Source organism: Bufo bufo, chromosome 3, assembly GCF_905171765.1.
Source record: "Bufo bufo chromosome 3, aBufBuf1.1, whole genome shotgun sequence".
NCBI lineage: Eukaryota > Metazoa > Chordata > Amphibia > Anura > Bufonidae > Bufo > Bufo bufo.
This window is the reverse complement of record NC_053391.1, coordinates 680,228,552-680,254,940: the sequence shown is the minus strand read 5'-3', so window position 1 is coordinate 680,254,940 and position 26,389 is coordinate 680,228,552. Positions and strand designations below refer to the sequence as shown.

Here is a 26,389-nt window from a genome sequence, read left to right as displayed (position 1 = left end):
TCTGGCCCCTGCTGCCTGGCAGCACCCGATCAGGGCCAGTGCGGCGCGGCCCCTCCCTCCCCAGTATTAAAAGCATTGGTGGCCAGTGCGGCCCCCCCCTCCGCTGCCGCAAATGATGGGGGGAGGGGGGTTGTTAGCCTGTGGCCACTGCCACCAATGCTTTTAATACTGGGAAGGGGGGGGGGGGGCCGCACTGGCCACCAATGCTTTTAATACTGGGGAGGGAGGGAGGGGGGGGGCCGCACTGTCCACCAATGCTTTTAATAGTGGGGAGGGAGGGGGGGGGGGGCCGCACTGGCCACCAATGCTTTTAATACTGGGGAGGGAGGGGGGTCTGGCCCCTGCTGCCTGGCAGCACCCGATCAGGGGGCTGAGATCCGCACAATTAACCCCTCAGGTGCGGCACCTGAGGGGTTAATTGTGCGGATCACAGCCCCCTGTAAGAGATCGGGTGCTGCCAGGCAGCAGGGGGCAGTCATGTACACAGTTCTTAGTATATTCTAACTTGAAGCATCCCCATCATCATGGGAACGCCTCTGTGTTAGAATATACTGTCGAATCTGAGTTTTCACGATCTAACTCCAATCCGATGGTATATTCTAACATTGAGGCGTTCCCATGGTGATGGGGACGCTTCAAGTTAAAATATACCATCGGATTGGAGAAAACTCCGATCCGATGGTATATTAATAGGGACTCCTGACTTTACATTGAAAGTCAATGGGGGATGGATCCGTTTACAATTGCACCATATTGTGTCAACGTCAAACGGATCCGTCCCCATTGACTTGCATTGTAAGTCAGGACGGATCCGTTTGGCTCCGCACGGCCAGGCGGATACCAAAACGCTGCAAGCAGCATTTTGGTGTCCGCCTCCAGAGCGGAATGGAGGCTGAACGGAGCCAAACTGATGCATTCTGAACGGATCCTTATCCATTTAGAATGCATCGGGGATGAACGGATCCGTTCGGGGCCGCTTGTGAGAGCCCTCAAACGGATCTCACAAGCGGAACTCCAAACGCAAGTGTGAAAGTAGCCTAATAGTTGTCCCCGAGCATGTGGGTAGGAGATGACTTAAAGGGGTTCTCTGGGATTTTCAAATTGATGACCTATCCTAAGCATAGGTCATCAGTATCACATTGGTGGGGGTCAGACTCCCGGAATCCCTGCCGATCAATTATATAAACAGGCCCTAGCACACTGAGTGCTCAGGCCTCTTCCTAGGCCTGTGATGTCACGTACATAGGTCATGTGGCCTAGACACAGTTCAGCCCCATTCAAGTGAATGGGGCTGCGTTTCAATACCATGTGCAGCCACTATACAATGTACGGTGCGGTGCCTGGTTTGCTGAGAGAAGGCCGCGGCACTAGTGCAAGCGTCGATGCCTTCTCAAACAGCTGATCACCGGGGTCCAAAGGATAGGTCATTAGTATAAAACTTCTGGAAAGCCCATTTAATGCGATCACAGGAGATTCTCTCCTTAGTCTGTCCCTTTAATGCTGTTATCAGCCCTAACTGCGGCATTCAAAGTGTTAAATAGTAAAATGAGAGCTTCTTTTAATCTTAGCCGAGTGCGCACGGTTACTGCCATTAGGAATACATCTGTGCTGAGATCAAATGAAGCTACAGGCGCAAAGCCTGAGGCTGCACTACTGACACAGTGTGATAACACCATCAGTATATGCACCACAGGAGAAGAGGACATCATCTTCCTAAAATTTTGTTGACATGCTGTGGGTTTGCCGCAGATTTCACCCTCTGCATGACAAATATAAATCGGCCATGGAGCAGACACACCGCCTGTCGAGTTTTTGCTACTACTGGGAACTTGCAGATTTTCCACGAGCAATTTGGCTGCGCAGAATTCCCAGTGTTCATACCGCGTCCTGCCTTACCCCAACATGGACCATGTGCCGATAACCTTACCTTGAGGAGTGAAGAGAAGAGGAAATAATGAGAAATGACCCACAGTCGTCAGAATCAGATATATCCCAGCATCCTTTGCACTGCTGACTGCCAGCAAACTAAAAAAAAATAATAAAAAAAAAAATATAGGAAAAACCTCACCGCTACATTGTAAAAACACAAAAAGCAGTAATAAAGATATATATATATATATACATACACTCATCTAAAGAATTATTAGTGCCCCCATACTAATACGGTGTTGGACCCCCTTTTGCCTTCAGAACTTCCTTAATTCTACGTGGCATTGATTCCACAAGGTGCTGATAGCATTCTTTAGAAATGTTGGCCCATATTGATAGGATAGCATCTTGCAGTTGATGGAGATTTGAGGGATGCACATCCAGGGCACGAAGCTCCCGTTCCACCACATCCCAAAGATGCTCTTTTGGGTTGAGATCTGGTGACTGTGGGGCCATTTTAGTACAGTGAACTCATTGTCATGTTCAAGAAACCAATTTGAAATGATTTGAGCTTTGTGACATGGTGCATTATCCTGCTGGAAGTAGCCATCAGAGGATGGATACATGTTCTTATTCTGTTTACGCCAAATTCGGACTCTACCATTTGAATGTCTCAACAGAAATCGAGACTCATCAGACCAGGCAACATTTTTCCAGTCTTCAACAGTCCAATTTTGGTGAGCTCGTGCAAATTGTAGCCTCTTTTTCCTATTTGTAGTGGAGATGAGTGGTACCCGGTGGGGTCTTCTGCTGTTGTAGCCCATCCGCCTCAAGGTTGTGCGTGTTGTGGCTTCACAAATGCTTTGCTGCAGACCTCGGTTGTAACGAGTGGTTATTTCAGCCAACGTTGCTCTTCTATCAGCTTGAATCAGTCGGCCCATTCTCCTCTGACCTCTAGCATCCACAAGGCATTTTCGCCCACAGGACTGCCGCATACTGGATGTTTTTCCCTTTTCACACCATTCTTTGTAAACCCTAGAAATGGTTGTGCGTGAAAATCCCAGTAACTGAGCAGATTGGGAAATACTCAGACCGGCCCGTCTGGCACCAACAACCATGCCACGCTCAAAATTGCTTAAATCACCTTTCTTTCCCATTCTGACATTCAGTTTGGAGTTCAGGAGATTGTCTTGACCAGGATCACCCCCCTAAATGCATTGAAGCAACTGCCATGTGATTGGTTGACTAGATAATTGCATTAATGAGAAATAGAACAGGTGTTCCTAATAATTCTTTAGGTGAGTGTATATATATATATATATATACATACATACACTCACACATACTGTAGGGTCTTATCTGTGCTCCCCTCTCACCTTAGGGGTAAAATCGCCAGGAGGATCGCCTTCTCGTGTACATGCCAGCCAAACATGAAGGAGCTGAGGGCGCAGAGGATCAGGCAGCGTAAGAAGCCTCGGGGTCCTTGGGGTCTAAACCACAAACACACAACCGAGGGCTGGAAACATAAAAAAGTAAGAACAGTTGGATCCAAAAGCTTTAATGTACACGATGCTTAATCGCTGCTTAATGAAACCTATTTTTCGCTTCCTCAGCATTTTTCAAGATCCCTGCTTGACCTCAGTGAATGGGGGACAAACTGTCCAGACCTACAGTGGAGAATAATATTTTGCAGCACGGGTGCTGTGCACGTTACACGGGGAACGGGGGAGAGCTCCTCCACTCTGACGTCAGCATTGACCTAGGTCTTTTACCTGCACTGACACACTGTAACAAACAGGACAAGAGAGAGATTTGTGCTGCTGACGGATTCCACTAAAAAACAGCCACATGGGTGTAAACCTGAATATTTCCATTCACTGACAGCAAGCATGGATCTTGACAACGGTGAGGAACGAAACCTCAAAGGCACCACATTTTTCAAATGCCAGTCAGAGGCCAAGCTTATTAATACATTTGGCGCATTTCCGTCTCTGCTGCGAATAAATCCCGACTGAGATAGAAAAGTCACAAGTTTGTGTGCAAATACAGCATGTGCCGTGTCTGCGCTCTTTTTACTCTATAAAACTGGAACAAAACAGTGAAAAATCCCAGTAAAAATTTTTAAATAACATAAAACCCCTTTAAATATAAAACCCCTTTAAATATAAATATCCTTACTGCAGTAGCCCTTTAAGAAGCTTCCTACGCAAAGCCAAGTCACACAAGGCGTCCGTGGCTCAGTTTGTAAATGCCCGTTCCTCACCAGTATAGACAGGACGGTGCAGATTAAAGTCGCCATGGGCGTGACGGACGGCAGGACGCTGTGCTCAAACTCCTGGACCAAACCCCCGGTCATGGAGCCTGTGCGGACCGAAGCAGGATTCAGCAGCTGCATCTTAACGGCTGTCATACAAAGAGAAGGAGAAGAAAGATGCAATGCCTTAGGTATTTGGATGGAAACCGATAAAACCGCCATAAGGCTCCATTCACACGTCCGTAGTGTATTGCAGCACCCCCATAGAAATGCCTATTCTTGTCCGCAATTGCAGACAAGAATAGGACATGCTCTATTTTTTTTTGTTGTAGGATTGTCCAAGATCTAAAAAAAAAACATGGACGCTTTCTTCCAAAAACAGCACCACACCGGTCCACAGGTTGTGTGTGGTATTGCAGCTCAGCCACCTTTACCAGCCACAAACTGTGGACAGGCAAGCCGCAGTTTTTGGAAGAAGGCAGCCATGTTTTTCAGATCCCTGGTGAACCTTTTAATAGAACTAGTATGGGTGTGTGTATATATACAAACCGGATTCCAAAAAAGTTGGGACACTAAACAAATTGTGAATAATAACTGAATGCAATGATGTGGAGATGGCAAATGTCAATATGTTATTTGTAATAGAACGTAGATGACAGATCAAACGTTTAATCCGAGTAAATGTATCATTTTAAAGGAAAAATACGTTGATTCCAATTTTCACGGTGTCAACAAATCCCCAAAAAGTTGGGACAAGTAGCAATAAGAGGCTGGAAAAAGTAAATTTGAGCATAACGAAGAGCTGGAAGACCAATTAACACTAATTAGGTCAATTGGCAACATGATTGGGTATAAAAAGAGCTTCTCAGAGTGGCAGTGTCTCTCAGAAGCCAAGATGGGTAGAGGATCACCAATTCCCACAATGTTGCGCAGAAAGATAGTGGAGCAATATCAGAAAGGTGTTACCCAGCGAAAAATTGCAAAGACTTTGCATCTATCATCATCAACTGTGCATAACATCATCCGAAGATTCAGAGAATCTGGAACAATCTCTGTGCGTAAGGGTCAAGGCCGTAAAACCATACTGGATGCCCGTGATCTCCGGGCCCTTAAACGACACTGCACCACAAACAGGAATGCTACTGTAAAGGAAATCACAGAATGGGCTCAGGAATACTTCCAGAAACCATTGTCAGTGAACACAATCCACCGTGCCATCCGCCGCTGCCAGCTGAAACTCTACAGTGCAAAGAAGAAGCCATTTCTAAGCAAGATCCACAAGCTCAGGCGTTTTCACTGGGCCAGGGATCAATTAAAATGGAGTGTGGCAAAATGGAAGACTGTTCTGTGGTCAGACGAGTCACGATTCAAAGTTCTTTTTGGAAATCTGGGACGCCATGTCATCCGGACCAAAGAGGACAAGGACAACCCAAGTTGTTATCAACGCTCAGTTCAGAAGCCTGCATCTCTGATGGTATGGGGTTGCATGAGTGCGTGTGGCATGGGCAGCTTGCATGTCTGGAAAGGCACCATCAATGCAGAAAAATATATTCAGGTTCTAGAACAACATATGCTCCCATCCAGACGTCATCTCTTTCAGGGAAGACCCTGCATCTTTCAACAAGATAATGCCAGACCACATTCTGCATCAATCACAACATCATGGCTGCGCAGGAGAAGGATCCGGGTACTGAAATGGCCAGTCTGCAGTCCAGATCTTTCACCTATAGAGAACATTTGGCGCATCATAAAGAGGAAGGTGCAACAAAGAAGGCCCAAGACGATTGAACAGTTAGAGGCCTGTATTAGACACGAATGGGAGAGCATTCCTATTTCTAAACTTGAGAAACTGGTCTCCTCGGTCCCCAGACGTCTGTTGAGTGTTGTAAGAAGAAGGGGAGATGCCACACAGTGGTGAAAATGGCCTTGTCCCAACTTTTTGGGGATTTGTTGACACCATGAAATTCTGATTCAACATATTTTTCCCTTAAAATGGTACATTTTCTCAGTTTAAACTTTTGTTCCGTGATTTATGTTCTATTCTGAATAAAATATTAGAAGTTGGCACCTCCACATCATTGCATTCAGTTTTTATTCCCATTTGTATAGTGTCCCAACTTTTTTGGAATCCGGTTTGTATATAATTTGTGACGTCAGGTCCTTACAGAGGTTGTTCCACCGTTACATGTCATATTAATTGCATACAACATAGAATATGGAGCATATCTGCAATTTACATGCCATTAAAAAAGATCCAGTGAGATATTACATTTACGTACATAGTATGGCGCCCCCTGGTGTTTACAGGGTATAGCAATGCAAGCGTCCATCTACTGAGCTCAGCGATGGTGGTCACACATGCTCAGTCAAAGCCAGCTCTCTGCATAGCCAATTCTATTGGCTGCTCTGCAATGGCGATCACTGTGTGAGAGCTGTATTGATCGTCACCCAGCTTTCCCAGACACATACATAACTAGAAAACATTCTAAATGAAGTATTAATAGGAGGAAGACTCGAGGACAAGGTGAGTGGAGTGCAGCTTATAATAATTACCGATAGCAGACAGGGCTTTGTCGGCGCCGTTGTACAATGCCCAGAAGTTCGGAGCCCAGTACGCGTGGCAGAGGCCTCTCTTAAAGGGGAAAAGCCGGGAAAGGACCTGAGGAATTTGACCCTATAAAAAGACACAGACTTCACTCTCGTGACCTTCACTAATATAATAATCAGAGATCATATAATCACTTACATCAACCCCAGTCCACAGGAGCTTACAATCTAATTTTCACAGTAAAGGGGATTTTCGATCCTTATATATTGATGGTCTGTACTCAGGATGGGCCATCAATATCTGATTGCCGGCGGTCCAGCACCCCGGCGCCAACCAGCTGTTCTGCAGTAGCTCCATTGCCGGACATCAGCGCTGGGAGGACTGATCCCACTAAAGTGAATGGAAGCAGCCCTGCAGGAGCCGGCTCCGTCCACTACACTACTGTAGCTCTACTGCAGGAAAGGTGACTGACGGGAATCTGGGGTGTCAGACCACCACTGATCAGATACTGGAGGATAGACCAGCAATAAAAATGGACAGAAAACCCCTTTAACACTACGGTCAACCTAAGCACGTTGCATTTACTCTCCATGCACAAGTTCCCCTGGTCAAATCCAAATTGTGGGTCACGGTGCCCCCAAGGCAACACTGCCAGATACTGAGCCCATATACCTCCTGGTAGAGCTGAAGTTGCCCATATGGGGGGGGGGGGGTCAATCTGTTGGTCCCAGATCAGATGCTCATCACTGTGCAGCATTACATAGAATGGGCACCACAGAAAAACTGAAAATTGGGGATCCTCATTCACAAAATAAACAACCCACAGCCCCTTTAACCCTTAGAGGACCTTGAGATTTTCCATTTTTGCGTTTTCGTTTTTCACTCCACGCCTTCCCATAGTCCTAACTTTTTTTTTAAAAATGTTTCCATTCACATAGCCTTATGAGGACTTATTTTTTGAGGGACAAGTTGTACTTTCTAATGGCACAATTTACGGTTGCATACCATGCAGTGGGAAGCGGAATTTTCTCTCTCCAAATGGGTAGAATTGGGGGGGGAAAAAACGCAATTCTGACAAAGGTTTTTATTTTTATTTTTTACACTGTACACTATGTGGTAAAATTGACCTGTTATCTTCATTCTTCAGGTCAGTACGGTTACAGCCATACCACACTTTTATATAGTTTTTCTTGCATTTTAATACTGAAAAAAAAAATATATATATAATAATAATAATTTTATCACCATATTCTGACCCCTATAACTTTTTTGTAGTTATGTGTACAGGGCTGTGTGAGGGCTCATTTTTGGCGGGGCAATATTTACTTTTCAGTGATACCAATTTTAAGTGTTTGTGACTTTTTGATCACTTTTTATAAAAAATTATTGGGGAGTTGAAGTGACAAAAAATGGCAAATTGGCAGTTTTTTATTTTTTTTCCTGTTACGCTATTTGCCGTATGCCATTATTATTATTATATTTTAATTGTATGGGCATTTTTTTTTTTATAAAACCTTTTTTTCTTTACTTTTTTTTTCAAAGTGACTCTGGGTGACTATAACTGGCAATCATTAGATTGCCCATTGTGTTCATTGATGGCTTTATAGACACCATTGAGCACTTAAAGTGTAACTGTGATATATATTTTTTATTTGCTAGTTTATTAGAGCTAGTCATGTATACCTGAGTCTGTCAATGATTGTCAAAAGATCTGTAATTACCTTATAATAACAGCTTTCAATAATGTCCTCTGTCCCTTTCCACTGCTCCCTTAAAAGACCGTTGCTATGGCTTGTGTGTCTCCGGCTAAATAAAAGACAGTAAGACAGAGGGGCGGACCTTCACACTGCATGAGGCTTCAGAGTGAGGAGGCGTGTCTCTGAGTAATCCAATCTGATTGGCTGGCAGGGAGCTGCTGGCTACAGCAAGTGCGTATGGGAAGTGAGGGAAAGCAGTTTTGGCCTCAGAGAACTGGCAGAGGAGCCATCTTCAGAAGGTCCCAATATTGTAAATGTTTAAACAGCCGTAACTAAGGGAAAAACTCAAGGAAAACAGCGGTATGTGAAGAAACTAAAAATTGCTTTATGCATAATGCTGCTGCAGCAGTAACATATGGCCAAAATTTTTTTTTTAATGAAAACATGACGGTTACACTTTTATTTTCAATACAACAATACAGTGCTGCCACCTAGTGGCCTGCATTGGTATATTCATCTAATAGACTCTGAAGCCTGCTTGAGGCTTCTGTCTATTAGATCAATGTAACAGGTTCCCCGATCTGAAAGGAAAAATGTATGCACTCAGCCTTATGGCTGATAGCAGACACCCGCGGCACATGTATGCGATTTAAAATAGCAGAAACCCGGCGGCCATGGTGCCCGCTGCACGTGCGAGCAGGCGCCATGTTTAGAGGCTGGACTTCCGCCGTACATGAACAGCGGAGGTCCTGAAGGGGTTAATGGACATTAAATACTTCAGCGATCCCAGGTCGAATTGGCAATTATACTAACGTACACTAAACCCCATATATTTGTGTAGTGTGGCGATACCATATGTGTTAAAAGGGATTTTATTTTTGTATTTTTTTCCATTGAAAAGGTTTTTTTCAATGAAAAAAAATGTGTATTCTTTAATTTGGATTTTTATTTTTTTATTTAATAAAACAGACTTCTTTAACCATTTACTGGTTAAACAAGTCAGGAACTTTAACAGGCGATCTTTTGATCTCTTCTATAATACTCTGTACTGATTATGCAGTACAGTGTATTATACTGTCAGCGCTATATTGATAATCACCAGCAGGCTGTGCCAGAGAGTCACAGCCTGCCCCACACTGCCATGCAAACACTTAAATATCCTGGTATTGACTGAAGCATCTAAGAGGTCAAATGGCCCGGATCGGCACTTCTGCTGGAATCAGCCATTCGAGCATGGAGCCAGGCTCTCACCATTTAGACTAGGCAGCCTAGCCTGACCGCCATAAAAAGGTCTAAGGGGTTAAGATACAGTAAAATTATTTTGATCTGGCAAAGTCTAGACCTGGCAGGTGCCAGATGATCAAATACTCCGGATTATCAGAATTAGTATAACGTTCCGTTGCAAATCATAGAATGTGAGCGTGCATTGGCAGATGATACATACCAAGTATATAAAGGGTCCAAAAGAAACAGCTAAAACAAAGACAACTATGATGACCAAAGCGAGGAAGCGCAGGAGACTGAAGCTTCTCCAGCGTATCGATCCATCTGTGGAAGAAGACATCAGGAGCCTGAGCCATAATCGGGGATCTGATATAGCGGCAGTCACACATTTACTGACCTGGATTATTTGCCGTGAAGCAGTAAGACCGCAATAGGTAGATGCCGTACGCCGGGGCGATGTACAGGTAGATGTGTTTGAAGTTCAGGAGGACAGCGAAGAGGAGGGCGCTCTCCAGGTGTCTCCTCTGCCAGAGGTAAAAAGAAAATCTCACTTCATATCATCATTTCTAACCTCTTAAAGGGGGTTCACCACCTTGGAACATCCTTTAGTGATAGCACTGCCCCCCTTCCCAATAATAAGCTGGTCACATGATATTCCAGTGCCGAGACCACCCATGATCAACTGTAACCCGACAGTAAGTGTTCAATTCCCCTGCAGCGCCGCCACAGGGGAAATGAAGCATTACACAATCCTCATCAGTTGGCTGTCCATGTAACATATGGACATGTTTGGTCCTCCAGAGAGAGAAGATGAACACTAATGAGGACCCCCACCCTTTAATAACTCATAAAGCCCTCAGAGGGGTTGCCCAGTTTATAAAATTTATATATATATATATACACACACACACACACCCTTTTAGGGAGTTCTTAGGTAATATTGGGGTGTCCTCTGTTCAAGATCTTCATTTCTTGTTCAGAGCAGAGAGTGGTTACAGAGAGCGTCTCTCACTCCAGAGGACCTCTCCTGTCCTCGATTACACAGACAACCCGTCAAAGCGAATGGACACTGTGTAATGCTACATTTCCCCTGTGGTGGCGCTGCAGGGAAACTAAGCACTGATCTCTGGGGTTCCCAGCAGGAGGACCCTTTAAGACAGGGATGCTCAACCTGCGGCCCTCCAGCTGTTGCAAAACTACAACTCCCAGCATGCCTGGACAGCCTACAGCTATTAGGGCATGCTGGGAATTGTAGTTTTGCAACAGCTGGAGGGCCGCAGGTTGAGCATGCCTGCTTTAAGAAGTAGGGACTGCCCAAAGTGGTATTGCAAGATGGATTTCCTAAACCACTTAGTCCATTTAAAAGGGGTTGTGCAGTATTGGGCTGTCTTTACTGGATTTTGGGTCCACATCTGTCAATTTCTTTCACAAATGGGGTCATGTGCACTGCTGTAGCCAACGACTGACCTCTGCGGTGATGCTTCTCTAAGGCTACTTTCACTCTTGTGCTGTTGTTTTCCGGTATTGAGGAGCTCAATATGGGAAAAATATGGGAGCAGGAGCTCCGTACAGTATTAGAATGTATTGGCTCCAATGAGCCGAAGTTATTGCTTCGCAAATTCTCGCGAGACTTCACATAACAACTTCATAAATCTATTTCTACGGTGAAAAACCATTTCCCGAACTCGGGTTCGGTTTCAAGTGGTACCTTGGAAGTGAACCCGAGTTCGGGAAATGGTTTTTTACAGTACAAATTAATTTATGAAGTTATTACGCAAGTCTCATGAGACTTCGCAAAGCAATAACTTCGGCTCATCGGAGCCAATACATTCTAATACTGTATGGAGCTCCTGCTCCGTACAGTATTAGAACAAAGTTTTATGCAAATCGACTTCGGATATTTCATCCGAAGTCGATTCGCTCATCCCTAATCAGGATGTCTTCCGTTTCGTTAGCATTCTGTTTTTGTGACCGCACACAAAAATGCTGCAAGCTGCGGTTTTGTTTCTGGTCACAAAAATGGAAAAAAACGGATGCAGCAACGATATCAATGTAAGTCAATGGTGACAGATCAGTTTTTTTAGGAGCTTAAAAAAAACTGATCCGTCAGCCATTGACTTTTAATGTATTTAGTAACGGATACGTTTTGATTTCACGCAACCGCATCCTAACGGAATGGATACATCCTGATGTGCAAAATCGAAACGGATCTGTTTAATTCCGGTATCGAGATCCTCTGCCGGATCTCAGTACCGGAATTAACAACGTAAGTGTGAAAGTAACGTAAGTTGCAGGTGACTCAGGAGGGACATGTCCCTGTTGAAGCCAGTCATTGGCTGCAGCAGTGCACGTGATGCTGACCATCCAGGAGGCTGACAGACAGAGACCAGTAGCCCGGTCAAGATGGCCCAGGAGCCACAGAGCCAAAACGGAGGGACATGGAGGAGGTCTAAGTATAGATTTCTACTTCTTCACAGATACCACTTGGGGAGGGGGGGTTATTACAAAATAAAATAAGGTCAAGGATATATATACTTTTGGCCTTAAAGGAGATTTCCACCTTTTAGATACGGATGACCTATCGTCAGGATACGTCACTGATCGGGGGAGTCCTACACTTGGCACCCCACCAATCTGCTGTTGGCACCGGAAACATAACAATAGGCGGCGGAGCCGGAAGCAGAAAGCTCCATCCACGATGTAGTGGCTGCGCAGAGATCCATTCACTTAAATAGGAGCTGGAATCATGGTCTCTACACAGAGGACATAGCCTTCTGCTTCCAGCTCCGTCTGGGGCTTGCCATAAGATGCTAATGAATGGAGGTGCAGGGTGTCGGCCTCAAAAAGTTCTGATATTAGGTGATCAATATCTAAAAGGTAGGAAACCCATTTAAGAAAAAGAAGGTTTAGAAGATGCTGCTGGAACTACACAATGGATGGCAGCAGCATTGTGTCCACTACAACTTCTCGATGGATGGGACTGAGTGAGCCTGAAGACATGAAGGATCAGGTAAAGAAGTGACGAGTGTAAGATGGTTTTAAAATCCCATTCACTACAACATAATAACCTGCAAAAAGACATGTCAAACTATGAGAACACAGAAGCCATTAAGTTTACCTGAAACATGCGGGCAATGGACAGAAGCATGATCCCGGAGAGGAAGCCATTATACTGAAAGTGGATATCTACAAACATATTCAGGACATGAATAACCAGAAGACAATATAGAGTCAGAACCAGAAATGGTTTCCTCCATATCAGTGTCCAACAGAACAAGACTGAGAAACAAAAAGAAAGAACGATTCTGCACGTACCAAAATTTCACTTTGTAAATGGACCCAAAAAAGGGGTCACTTTACGTAACTTCTGCTGCTTGCCCTTGGAAACGGGCGGCACCGCTGTCAGACATCTGACCTGCTGACTGCTGTTATCTGAGCTCCCACAATTCACAATCCTGAATGCAGCTTGATATGTGACTGGAGAGGAAAATGTCACATCAGTACCAGACAAGCAAAGCAAAGTACATGGAAACTGAAAGTCCTGAAGTGTAAAGCCCTGTAAAATGGTGTTCAGAAGAGGACATTCCTTTTAAGAATTTATTTTACAGCTTGTTAAATAACGAAAAGCTTGGCCACTAAACTTAAAGGGGTTCTCCTGGAATTAAGAAAATGAAAATACGTAAATATTACTTACTTTATTATAAAAATATTCCCAAATACCTTTCATTAGTTATAATAGCTAGTTTTGTCTAGGGAGCAATGATTAGGAGAAATAAAATGGCTGCCGTCCTATAAGCACACACTTAACCTGACCTAATCACACAGCAGGACAAGTTACTTCACAACACTGAGGTAAAGAGCTGCCTCATCCTCCTCTCCTTCTTGTCAGGGATTATGATACTGAATACAGTTTAATATGATATTTAGCTGAATATTTGTGGGAATGGAGTTCATGAGGAGACATGAAGTACAGAAAGGACGGACAGGACAGACTGTGGTAATGGAGACTGCATACAAGGGCTGCTGCTCATTAGCCACATCTGCTCATGAACTCAATTCCTACAGAGATTCAGCTGAAGATCTTATCTGAATTCAGGATCATAATCCCTGACAAGCAGAGAGGAGGAGGAGGCTCATTACCTCGATGTTATGAAGTAACTTGTCCTCCTGTGTGATTAGGACAGGTTTTGTGTGTGCTAATAGGACGCCGGCCATTTTAATTCTCCTAATGATCGCTCCCCAGACAAAACGAACCATTATAACTAATGAACGGTATTTGGGACTATATTTACAATGAAGTAATATTTACATTTTCTTAATTCCCAGAGAACCTCATTAAACCTCCTAGCCCCAAATGTCTATAGTGTGAAAACTGGTAACATGCTCATACCTAGATTATATCAGCATTTATGCACAGACACTGACTGCGAGCAGAAGGATACGATCTACAATCAGCAGGCCGAAGTTCCAGAGGAGAAGGACGGCGAGGATGAACGACGGTCTCTCCAGCAAATCCCTCCGATCTTTTTTGTCACTGAGGCACTGGCAGCACCTGCATCAAAATCACAAGGTTTAAAACAGAAAAAGGTAACAGACAAAGGAAAGGACAGAACAGGAATCAGGCGAGAGGAGGGGATTGAAATCAAACTGAAGGAAGGAAACTGGTAGAATATGGAGGGAAGGACCAGCCAAGGTTTGGACACTGGAGGGAAGGACCAGCCAAGGTTTGGACACTGGAGGGAAGGACCAGCCAAGGTTTGGACACTGGAGGGAAGGACCAGCCAAGGTTTGGACACTGGAGGGAAGGATCCTCCGGCTCAGTGCTGATGAAATTTTTTTGGGTCTTCCACTTGACTTTTTTGTTCCATAACCCTCAGGATCATTTAAGAAATTCCAAATGACTGTCTTACTGCGTCCCACCTCAGCAGCGATGGCGCGCTGTGAGAGACCCTGCCTATGCAGTTCAACAACCCGACCACGTTCAACAAGGGAGAGTTTTTTGCCTTTGCCATCACAACTAGTGTTGAGCGAACTTCTGTTTTAAGTTCGGCGTCTGGTTAGCGGAGAATCCCGATATGGATTCCGAATTCCGTTGTGGTCCGTGGTAGCGGAATCAATAATGGCCAATTATTGATTCCGCTACCACGGACCACAACGGAATTCGGAATCCATATCGGGATTCTCCGCTAACCGGAAGCCGAACTTTAGACGCCGAACTTAAAACAGAAGTTCGCTCAACACTAATCACAACGTGTGACTACCTGACAGAAAATGACAATGAATCCACATCTTTGCACAGATTTGGCCTTTTAAAGGCATGTGGTCCTAAACTTTGGATCAGCTGAAAAACAGCCTGTTTCAGTTTAATCGTTATTTTCAATTAATTGAATGCTCAAAAAATGTCTCACTCCCATTTCTTCTTGTTGCATGTTGAACATGGTCTCTACTTGGAACCTTGTTAAGATCCAGCCATGCAAAATATGATTTTTTGCCATTTTTCAAGTAGTCTTAAACTTTTGATCAGGACTGTAGCATCGATTTGCTCATCTCTAAGCGGGTGGAAAAGGACCAGGCGAGAAACCGGAACGGAGGATAGAACTGTTCTGCCACCATGCTTTACACTGCAGCTGTACTTTGAGTGTATAATACCAGGCTTAAGGGCTCTTTCACACTTGCGTTCTTTTCTTCCGGCATAGAGTTCCGTCGTCGGGGCTCTATGCCGGAAGAATCCTGATCAGTTTTATCCTAATGCATTCTGAATGGAGTGAAATCCGTTCAGGATGCATCAGGATGTCTTCAGTTCCGGAACGGAACGTTTTTTTGGCCGGAGAAAATACCGCAGCATGCTGAAGACTTGCCGCAAGGCCGGATCTGGAATTAATGCCCATTGAAAGGCATTGATCCGGATCCGGCCTTAAGCTAAACGTCGTTTCGGCGCATTGCCGGACCCGACGTTTAGCTTTTTCAGAGTGGTTACCATGGCTGCCGGGACGCTAAAGTCCTGGCAGCCATGGTAAAGTGTAGCGAGGAGCAGCATACTTACCGTCCGTGCGGCTCCCGGGGCGCTCCAGAGTGACGTCAGGGCGCCCCAAGCGCATGGATCACGTGATCACATGGATCACGTCATCCATGCGCATGGGGCGCTCTAAAGTCATTCTGGAGCGCCCCGGGAGCCGCAGGACTGTAAGTATACCGCTCCCCGCTCCTACTATGGCAACCAGGACTTTAATAGCGTCCTGGGTGCCATAGTAACACTGAACGCATTTTGAAGACGGCTCCGTCTTCAAATGCTTTCAGTACACTTGCGTTTTTCCGGATCCGGCGTGTAATTCCGGCAAGTGGAGTACACGCCGGATCCGGACAACGCAAGTGTGAAAGAGGCCTAAAGCTAGCTGAATTCTATTACAGCAATGACCAAATGATTGTCAACTACAAGAACCTAAATAACCAGTAAGAAAAAGAGCGCTAAGCGTAGACAGAACACGTGGGGAGGGGCCACAATAAGTGGGAGGAGCCAGTGCATAATTTTACATACACATTTGACTTGGTTATGTACATATTTTTACATAGACCTTACTGTTTGGCGGCATAGATGAAGAGGACATCGGTGAGGATGACTGAGAACCTCTGGAAAAGGATGGTATTCTGGCTGGCGTAGCTGAGGTTCTCCACATTCAGCATTTCCGGATCAAAGTACCGAGCCACGTAGGACAGGGCATATTCAAACCACGCAAAAAATGGGGGGTAATCCAACGTCCACTCCGAAGTCGCCTAGAGGTCAACAACAGGGTTAATGGGGGCAGCACGGTGGCTCAGTGGTTAGCACTGGGGTCCCCGTGTTTGCGTGGGTTTCCTCCCACACTCCAAAGACATACCGATAGGGACCTTAGATGGTGAGCCCCATTGGGAACATAATGTCTGTAAAGCGCTGCGGAATATAGTAGCGCTATATAAGTGCATAAAATAAACAGAAATGGGACATACAGCTGATGGCGTACGGCAGGGCTTCTCAACTTTCCGGTCCTCAGGACCCACCTGCCGGTCAGGATTTGAGAATATCCCACAGAATGGTAGTAAGTCCTGGTAAGTCCCGATGGATGGACAATAATTATATCACCTGCTCAATACTAAGGAAATGCTGAAAACATGACCGGTAGGTGGGTCCCGAGGACCGGAGCTGAAACCCTGGCGGACAGAAATTAAAGGCCAAAAGCACGAGGGCAGCAACCGTCCAGGGTCTTAAAGGGGAAGTCCTAGAATCAAATTAAGAAATGCTCATTAGTGTAGATTAAAAATGTGAAAACTGTTTTTTTAAAATGCGGAGATATCATCAATTGAAGTTATAGGCCCAAAGCCTGAGGCTGCACTACTGACTTACGTTTAAGTGCAGTTTTGTGGAGGGAACCCTATACGTGTGAACATTGACGTGGACGGCGATTTGGATCCACGCAGTCTCCATGACAACACTCAGATGCGAGCGGGCACGCCGTTATTAGAATCTCTCAGTAGTGCAGCCTCATGCTTGGGGCCTGTAACTTCTAGCAATCACAAGGGGTGGAGCTTGTGCTAATTTACATAAATAGATGCACTCTTAGGGGGGACTTTTTCCTGCGTTACCCCTCTCCACGGTAACCGTATACCTACCTCATAGTACCACCGAGATACGGGCAAACTGTGGGTGATCGCCAGCCAGTTTCTGTGGACCTCGAAATCTGTGGAGTGACTGTGGAGTAAAAGTATTGAATAGCGCCTCAGTCATATAATACGCACAAGCCTGAGTATGCATACATCGCGAGGCGTACGTACATGCACTTACCTCACAGAAACTAAAACAGAGTTGTTTTTTTTTTTTTTTTTTTAAGGGTTTGTCCATATTTCTTTTTTATACATAAAGTTGATTGAAATGAGCACTGTATGAGTATTACAGCCACAAGACCTAAATCCCCCCCCCCGCAACCGCAGTTCAAGTTGCTGAACCTAGATCAAGATAGGATGCTATGGTGATGTAGGAGCGGTCCACTTGAAAGACAGGGGGAATCCGGGTCTTATGAGAAATGTCATTGTTGCCCATAGCAACCAATCAGATTCAAACGAGAAAGGTAGAACCTGAGTGGTTGCTATGGGCAACACTGACACGGAAAGAGCATCCAGAGACAGACGAGGATTTTTTCTGCCGGTCCCAGGAGTCCCATTAATGCAGACAAAAGACGCAATCTGCGGGGTACAACCAGACCCAGCACAGAACTAAGGGTATATAGCAGAATAGTGTCAGCTGTATGGCAATACCACCTGGGCACTATTTAGGAATATGGTAATACTATGTGAGCTATATGGTAGAAATACTTGGGCACTATATGGGAGCATTATTTAGGTACATGACAGTATTATGCGAGCTGTATGGCAGCATTATTTGGATTGTATATCCCACCATAACAGGAGCTGTATGGAACTATTACTTGAGCACTATATGGAGGTATTATGTGGGCTTTATACACTGCTCAAAAAAATAAAGGGAACACTTAAACAACACAATGTAACTCCAAGTCAATCGCACTTCTGTGAAATCAAACTGTCCACTTAGGAAGCAACACTGAGTGACAATCAATTTCACATGCTGTTGTGCAAATGGGATAGACAACAGGTGGAAATTATAGGCAATTAGCAAGACACCCCCAATAAAGGAGTGGTTCTGCAGGTGGTAACCACAGACCACTTCTCAGTTCCTATGCTTCCTGGCTGATGTTTTGGTCACTTTTGAATGCTGGCGGTGCTTTCACTCTAGTGGTAGCATGAGACGGAGTCTACAACCCACACAAGTGGCTCAGGTAGTGCAGCTTATCCAGGATGGCACATCAATGCGAGCTGTGGCAAGAAGGTTTGCTGGTCTGTCAGCGTAGTGTCCAGAGCATGGAGGCGCTACCAGGAGACAGGCCAGTACATCAGGAGACGTGGAGGAGACCGTAGGAGGGCAACAACCCAGCAGCAGGACCGCTACCTCCGCCTTTGTGCAAGGAGGAACAGGAGGAGCACTGCCAGAGCCCTGCAAAATGACCTCCAGCAGGCCACAAATGTGCATGTGTCTGCTCAAACGGTCAGAAACAGACTCCATGAGGGTGATATGAGGGCCCGACGTCCACAGGTGGGGGTTGTGCTTACAGCCCAACACCGTGCAGGACGTTTGGCATTTGCCAGAGAACACCAAGATTGGCAAATTCACCACTGGCGCCCTGTGCTCTTCACAGATGAAAGCAGGTTCACACTGAGCACATGTGACAGACGTGACAGAGTCTGGAGACGCCGTGGAGAACGTTCTGCTGCCTGCAACATCCTCCAGCATGACCGGTTTGGCATTGGGTCAGTAATGGTGTGGGGTGGCATTTCTTTGGAGGGCCGCACAGCCCTCCATGTGCTCGCCAGAGGTAGCCTGACTGCCATTAGGTACCGAGATGAGATCCTCAGACCCTTGTGAGACCATATGCTGGTGCGGTTGGCCCTGGGTTCCTCCTAATGCAAGACAATGCTAGACCTCATGTGGCTGGAGTGTGTCAGCAGTTCCTGCAAGACGAAGGCATTGATGCTATGGACTGGCCCGCCCTTTCCCCAGACCTGAATCCAATTGAGCACATCTGGGACATCATGTCTCGCTCTATCCACCAACGTCACGTTGCACCACAGACTGTCCAGGAGTTGGCAGATGCTTTAGTCCAGGTCTGGGAGGAGATCCCTCAGTAGACCGTCCGCCACCTCATCAGGAGCATGCACAGGTGTTGTAGGGAGGTCATACAGGCACGTGGAGGCCACACACACTACTGAGCCTCATTTTGACTTGTTTTAAGGACATTACATCAAAGTTGGATCAGCCTGTAGTGTGTTTTTCCACTTTAATTTTGAGTGTGACTCCAAATCCAGACCTCCATGGGTTAAAAAATTTGATTTCCATTTTTTTATTTTTGTGTGATTTTGTTGTCAGCACATTCAACTATGTAAAGTATTTCAGAAGAATATTTAAAGGGATTCTGTCACCTCCTTTTAGCATTTTAAGCTGGCACCATCACTATGTCGACTAAAGTACCTTATTTCCAGCAGTCTTCTTTTTACTTATTTTCGTTTGGTAGTTTTGTTATAAAAGCGATTTTTATGTTATGCTAATTAGGGTCCAAGGTGCCCAGAGGGGCGTTTTTTTCCCTCTCCGGTGCCCAGTGACGCCCCCCTGCGGTGCCCAGTGACGCCCCCCTGCAGTGCCCAGTGACGCCCCCCTGCAGTGCCCAGTGACGCCCCCCTGCAGTGCCCAGTGACGCCCCCCTGCAGTGCCCAGTGACGCCCCCCTGCAGTGCCCAGTGACGCCTCCTGATCATCAAAACACCTCCCACAGCACGGCAAACGGTTCCGCCCCCTCCGTACGTCATAGTCTACCTTATAGAAATGCCCCGTCCTCCTTCCTGTTTGCGGCCAGAAAACTCACGCAGGCGCAGTATCGCCTGCGGCCTGCGCGATCATCAACGTCCTGAGGGCAACAGCGCTCAGGTCACATCACTGGGCTCGGCGCATGCAAAACTACCAAACGAAAATAAGTAAAAAGAAGAGTCCTGAAAATAAGGTACTTTAGTCAACATAGTGATAGAATCCCTTTAATTAATTCAGATCTAGGATGTGTTCTTTTTGTGTTCCCTTTATTTTTTTGAGCAGTGTATATCAGCATTAGGCGCTATTTGGCAGTATAATGTGGCTATTATTACTGTATATGGCACTATTATGTGAGCTGTATGGCAAAATTATATGGCCACTATATGGTAGACTTATGTGGGTTGTATGGGAGTATCATTTGGGCACTAAATGGGTACTACATAGCAGTATTATGCGAGTGGTATAAGGCACTAAAATATGAGTTGAACAGTAGCACTATATTTATTAATTGGCCTGTATGTGGCAGTGCTATTTGGACACTATATGGTGTTACGAGGGAGTATTATTTGGGCTGAATATGGCAGTATTGATTGGGCACAATACAGAAGTCTTATTAGGGCTGTATAAGGCACTATTATATGGTAGTATTATGTGAATAGTATTATTTGGGTTTCATATGGCAGTATTATGAGCTGCGAGGAAGTATTACTTGGGCACTATATGGCAGTATAACCTGGGCTGCATATAGTACTTTAATGTGAGCTACATGGCAACATTACTTGGGCATTATATAGAGGAAGTATGTTGTCTCTATACAGTAGTATTATTTGTGAATTATATGAGAAGTATTATTCCAGCCGTATAAGCCACTATTATGTAAGCTGTTTGGCAGAGTTATAGGGGTATTCTCATCTTGTACAATGGAGGCATATGGTTAGGACAGGCCCCCAATATCTGATAGGTGCGGTCCCAATCACTAGAAAGGAGAGCGCACAGCGCATGCACGGCCGCCCTACAGACCTTGTCTGCTATGTTCGGCTGTCCCATAGAAATGAATGGGAAGTGCACCGCACAAGCGCAGCCACCGCTCCATTCCCTTCCAGGAGGCAGAGCCAGCGCCCGCTTATCTTCATCTCTCACAGAAATGAATGGAGGTAGACCGCGCATGGGCAGTGCGGTCTTCTTCACCATGTGGGCTCCGTTCTAGAGATAGGTGCGGGTCCCGGAGGTGGGACCTGGGTCTATCTGACATTGGGAGCACATCCTAGCGATCTGCCCCCGGGAATACCCCTTTATGTAGGACTACAGCAGTATATGGCAGTATAATATGGGCACAGCCACACACAGCGCAAGAGCTGGAGATGCAGGCGGAAATAAAAATAAAAAAAACTAAAATGCACCTCTCCCCTGCTGAAAACGTCCGCAAAAAATCTGCAAGTTGTGACAATTCATACGGATTTTAAATCCTGCGCGTGTCAATTTATGCTTAAATTTAACCCTTTGTGATAAATTACGCGGCCGTACCTTCAGACAGTAATATGTGGGCACTATATGGCGGTACTATACATATACACACACCACAGAAGGATCTGCACTGATCCCTATGGGGGTGCACTATATACACGGATGACAGGAGCAGTATCAGGCCTCAATACACAACCCAATCCCTGCCTCCTCCCTCATAGCAAAGCATGCTGGGATTTGTAGTCCCCTCCACCATAAGGTGACGTCATCCGGCTCGCTCCTTACTAGGTCGGTATGAGGAGACATTTCAGCAGGGACACCCCGAAGGCCAGCGTCACAAACCATCCCTCGTCCCCGGCCTCCCGGCTCCGGCCGCCGCCGTCCACGTTCCCTCCTCTGGAGGCCGCCATCTTGGTACACCCGGACAACGCTGACGAGCTGCTGCGCCGGTGACGTCACTGTGATGCGTCTCGGGGGCGTGGTCTAGGAGGCAGGGACAGTCGCGGCCCAGTAGTCGGGCTCTGTAGTCGGGAATGGGATATATTGTGGCGGTTCTTTGCTGCCGAGGCTCATATTGCTGATAGGAGGTTGGGGTGGGATATTATATAGTTAAGAAATTAATGTTATCTGCACTGTGACAACCCCCTTGAAATTACTGATCAGAACTCCCAAGAATGCTAGTCTTGGCCTTTATTCCTTTTCAAACCTGTTTGATAGCTGCATGTGACTACATGGGGTGGCCGCTTCCTGGAGAACACAAGGCGAATCCCTCTGTAGTGACACCAGGAATGGTGGAGCAATGGAACGTCGTACTTAGGATTGAGTTCACCTCCTGGAGAACCTGTGATATTGTATCTGCTCCGTCTCCTAGAGTGGGATACCTGGTACCCCATGGGATAGTGTCACTCACAGTGATATATGTGGGTTATGGTCCATGTGTTGTTGACCCAGTAGAGCGTAATCCCTCATGGCCACGTAAGACCGGGTACCACGTGTGTCCTTTCTCTGGAAAACCAGCTGTGTGCCATGAACTCCCTGGTATCCCTGAGCCAAAGGCAGAACTTAAAGCGGCCCCAAGTCCTACGAATCCAAGTTGACAGAGAAGGAGCAACAGAAGGACGCGGGGTCAGCAATACAGTAGTACAGCACAAAACGAACATGTGGGTTCCATACGATCAGGCAGAGGTTGCCCACGCTTAATTGAGCATATCCGCACTGCCCATGATGCCCATCCACGGTGCCTCTCCTTTGCAGGAGTAGAACATGTCTGACCTATCCCAAGGGGTGGGGACCGACATCGCCTGCTCCTGCAGAGGGAGGCAAGGTGGATCATGCTCACTGAGGCCATGGGAGCTGCAGGGTTAAACGAGAGGAACGATATGTCAGTGTTCATTTGAGCTATTCTTCTGTGTACTTGATTCAACCTAGCCCCTAATGTATACTGCTTAAACACTATATATGCATATTTTGGGCTCTATTATGATTCCAGTACTCTTCATGTTTGACTTTATAATAATTGCATTGTAACTTTTTCTTCTTTTTTCCTTTTTTACTTGATGTGTAATTTGAGCAACCATTCTCCTGCTTCACTTGTTTTTAGAATGTCACTAATCAGCGGCGCACAGCTGTGGCTAATAGTACAGGCCACATTCAGCCCACCCTTTATAAAGCGCAAGTTTGCGCCATGACGTTGACAGCGGCCAGAAGAAGCGCGCCTGCCGCGCGAAACGGCCGTAGCCGCTACTACCTGCCACAGTGTGTCTGCCCCTGGACCCGATGTAACGCTTTCTTCTCTGAAGTACTAATAAAGCCGCAACATTATCACAGCTTCGGTGAGTGCCGCGAACTTTGTTTCTTCCTCTACCTGTATTATATACAGCACAAAATACTGCCATATCACCATATCGTCCTCAATATGATACAGTTGAATTTAGGAGGGCGGCTGCTGGCCAAGTGCATGAGTACCTGATGCTCCTACCAATATCTAATATTTCTATAATACTGCCTCCTATGTACAAGAATATAACTACTATAATACTGCTCCTATGTACAAGAATATAACTACTATAATACTGCCTCCTATGTACAGGAATATAACTACTATAATACTGCTCCTATGTACAAGAATATAACTACTATAATACTGCCTCCTATGTACAAGAATATAACTACTATAATACTGCTCCTATGTACAAGAATATAACTACTATAATACTGCTCCTATGTACAAGAATATAACTACTATAATACTGCTCCTATGTACAAGAATAGAACTACTATAATACTGCTCCTATGTACAAGAATATAACTACTATAATACTGCTCCTATGTACAAGAATACAACTACTATATTACTGCTCCTATGTACAAGAATATTACTACTATAATACTGCCTCCTATGTACAAGAATATAACTACTATAATACCGCTCCTATGTACAAGAATATAACTACTATAATACTGCTCCTATGTACAAGAATATAACTACTATAATACTGCCTCCTATGTACAAGAATATAACTACTATAATACTGCCTCCTATGTACAAGAATATAACTACTATAATACCGCTCCTATGTACAAGAATATAACTACTATAATACCGCTCCTATGTACAAGAATATAACTACTATAATACTGCCTCCTATGTACAAGAATATAACTACTATAATACTGCTCCTATGTACAAGAATATAACTACTATAATACTGCCTCCTATGTACAAGAATATAACTACTATAATACTGCTCCTATGTACAAGAATATAACTACTATAATACTGCTCCTATGTACAAGAATATAACTACTATAATACTGCCTCCTATGTACAAGAATATAACTACTATAATACTGCCTCCTATGTACAAGAATATAACTACTATAATACTGCCTCCTATGTACAAGAATATAACTACTATAATACTGCCTCCTATGTACAAGAATATAACTACTATAATACTGCTCCTATGTACAAGAATATAACTACTATAATACTGCCTCCTATGTACAAGAATATAACTACTATAATACTGCCTGCTATGTACTAGAATATAACTACTATAATACTGCTCCTATGTACAAGAATATAACTACTATAATACTGCCTCCTATGTACAAGAATATAACTACTATAATACTGCTCCTATGTACAAGAATATAACTACTATAATACTGCTCCTATGTACAAGAATATAACTACTATAATACTGCTCCTATGTACAAGAATATAACTACTATAATACTGCTCCTATGTACAAGAATATAACTACTATAATACTGCCTCCTATGTACAGGAATATAACTACTATAATACTGCTCCTATGTACAAGAATATAACTACTATAATACTGCTCCTATGTACAAGAATATAACTACTATAATACTGCTCCTATGTACAAGGATATAACTACTATAATACTGTTCCTATGTACAAGTATATAACTACTATAATACTGCCTCCTATATACAAGAATATAACTACTATAATACTGCCTCCTATGTACAAGAATATAACTACTATAATACTGCTCCTATGTACAAGGATATAACTACTATAATACTGCTCCTATGTACAAGGATATAACTACTATAATACTGTTCCTATGTACAAGTATATAACTACTATAATACTGCCTCCTATGTACAATAATATAACTACTATAATACTGCTCCTATGTACAAGAATATAACTACTATAATACCGCCCCTCTGTGTACAGATAATGCAGGACAGTGCAGCATCTCCTTTCCACACCCCACGTCTGTAGTGCTGTGCTCAGCAGAGATGGCGGTGTGTAGCTGTGGGCTCCAGCAGCCATTACTGAGGTTTCCGGGAGCAGTAATAATTGATTCTCTTCCTGTGGGTGAGGTGATTGTCTCCTCTCCAGTCCTGGCGTGCAGTGACCTTCATGGACGTCCTCTGCTGTTTTCTCTTGTGGTATATGGCGGTGTAGTTTATTAATATATAAATTATAGATCTATTTATAGGCGGCTTGTCCTGCTCGGCCCTCGTGACTCTTAATATATTTTGTACATACAACAAAATTTTGACAATCAAGATGGCTGCCCCCGGGAGGTTGTCACACAGATTTTCTAGATTCCTGAAAGGCAAGTAATTAGTGGCGCCATTTTTTTTCAAATTTTAATGGCGGCCATCTTTAATGTTTGCCAATGACAACCAATGATTTATAAGGACAGGATTATATTTAGTCAGGAGTAAAACATTTTTTTAAAAATAAATAGCGATATCAGTTCGCGCTGCCTCCTTGTAAAGGGGGAGGCGGGGCTACTGAAAGCAAAGGTATGATGGGACATGTAGTCCACCTGAACTGCAGCGCATGCCACATTGAAGTTTCCAACGGACCACCTATTACAGTTGTGGAAAAACTGCCACAGCGTCCGCACGGCCGGAGACATCCAGGTAAGAGCGGCCGCTCTTCATCACCTGGGAAAGCTGAGTGACAACCCCCAATATGGCTGCTGCGTGGGGTTATGATTCAGCTTTTCCAGAATCCTGAATGGCAGCCCATGCAGTGATAGATAACTACGTCTACATGGCGGCATAACTTCGTGGCTTTATGATTCAGGATCCTAGGAAAGCTGGGTGACAACTAACATGGCTGCTACGAGGGGGTGTGATTCAGCTTTTCCTGAATCCTGAATGGCAGTCCAGCATATTTAAGCCACGAAAGGTCTTTGTTTCCTTATGGCTGACACCTATCGTCTGGGATCCTAGGAAAGCTGGGTGACACCTAATATGACTGCTATGACAGACCTTGTAATTCAGCTGTCCCAGAATCCTGAATGTCAACCTGGCCTAGTCATGGCCTAAAAGGTCCCTGCCTCTGTACGACTGTATAACTAGACGGACTTAACACTAAGAATGCTAGGAAAGCTGGGTGGTCACCCAATATGGCTGCCACGACAGCGG

The 26,389-nt window shown here is 44.9% G+C and overlaps 1 protein-coding gene across 4 annotated transcripts in view; it reads right to left on the bottom strand.

Moving 5' to 3' along the window:
• The window catches only part of ALG8 (ALG8 alpha-1,3-glucosyltransferase), a 28,378-nt gene extending 6,481 nt beyond the window's left edge, over window positions 1-21,897 (bottom strand). Inside the window, exons 1-13 of one of the 4 annotated variants that reach the window (XM_040426406.1) lie at window positions 21,746-21,875; window positions 17,409-17,569; window positions 17,237-17,315; window positions 16,710-16,845; window positions 16,170-16,363; window positions 14,035-14,144; window positions 12,711-12,778; window positions 9,990-10,116; window positions 9,813-9,916; window positions 6,677-6,797; window positions 4,133-4,272; window positions 3,246-3,385; window positions 1,928-2,025 (exon numbers count right to left, since the gene is read on the bottom strand). In XM_040426406.1, coding sequence (XP_040282340.1) covers window positions 1,928-2,025; window positions 3,246-3,385; window positions 4,133-4,272; window positions 6,677-6,797; window positions 9,813-9,916; window positions 9,990-10,116; window positions 12,711-12,778; window positions 14,035-14,144; window positions 16,170-16,363; window positions 16,710-16,845; window positions 17,237-17,241 — 1,243 coding nt within the window. In that variant the 5' untranslated portion in view covers window positions 17,242-17,315; window positions 17,409-17,569; window positions 21,746-21,875. Of the gene's footprint in view, window positions 1-1,927; window positions 2,026-3,245; window positions 3,386-4,132; window positions 4,273-6,676; window positions 6,798-9,812; window positions 9,917-9,989; window positions 10,117-12,710; window positions 12,779-14,034; window positions 14,145-16,169; window positions 16,364-16,709; window positions 16,846-17,236; window positions 17,316-17,408; window positions 17,570-21,745 lie in introns of all 4 variants that reach the window. The other 3 variants (XM_040426408.1, XM_040426407.1, XM_040426405.1) reach the window with 3 other exon arrangements.
• Between the last annotated feature and the right edge of the window lie 4,492 nt (window positions 21,898-26,389).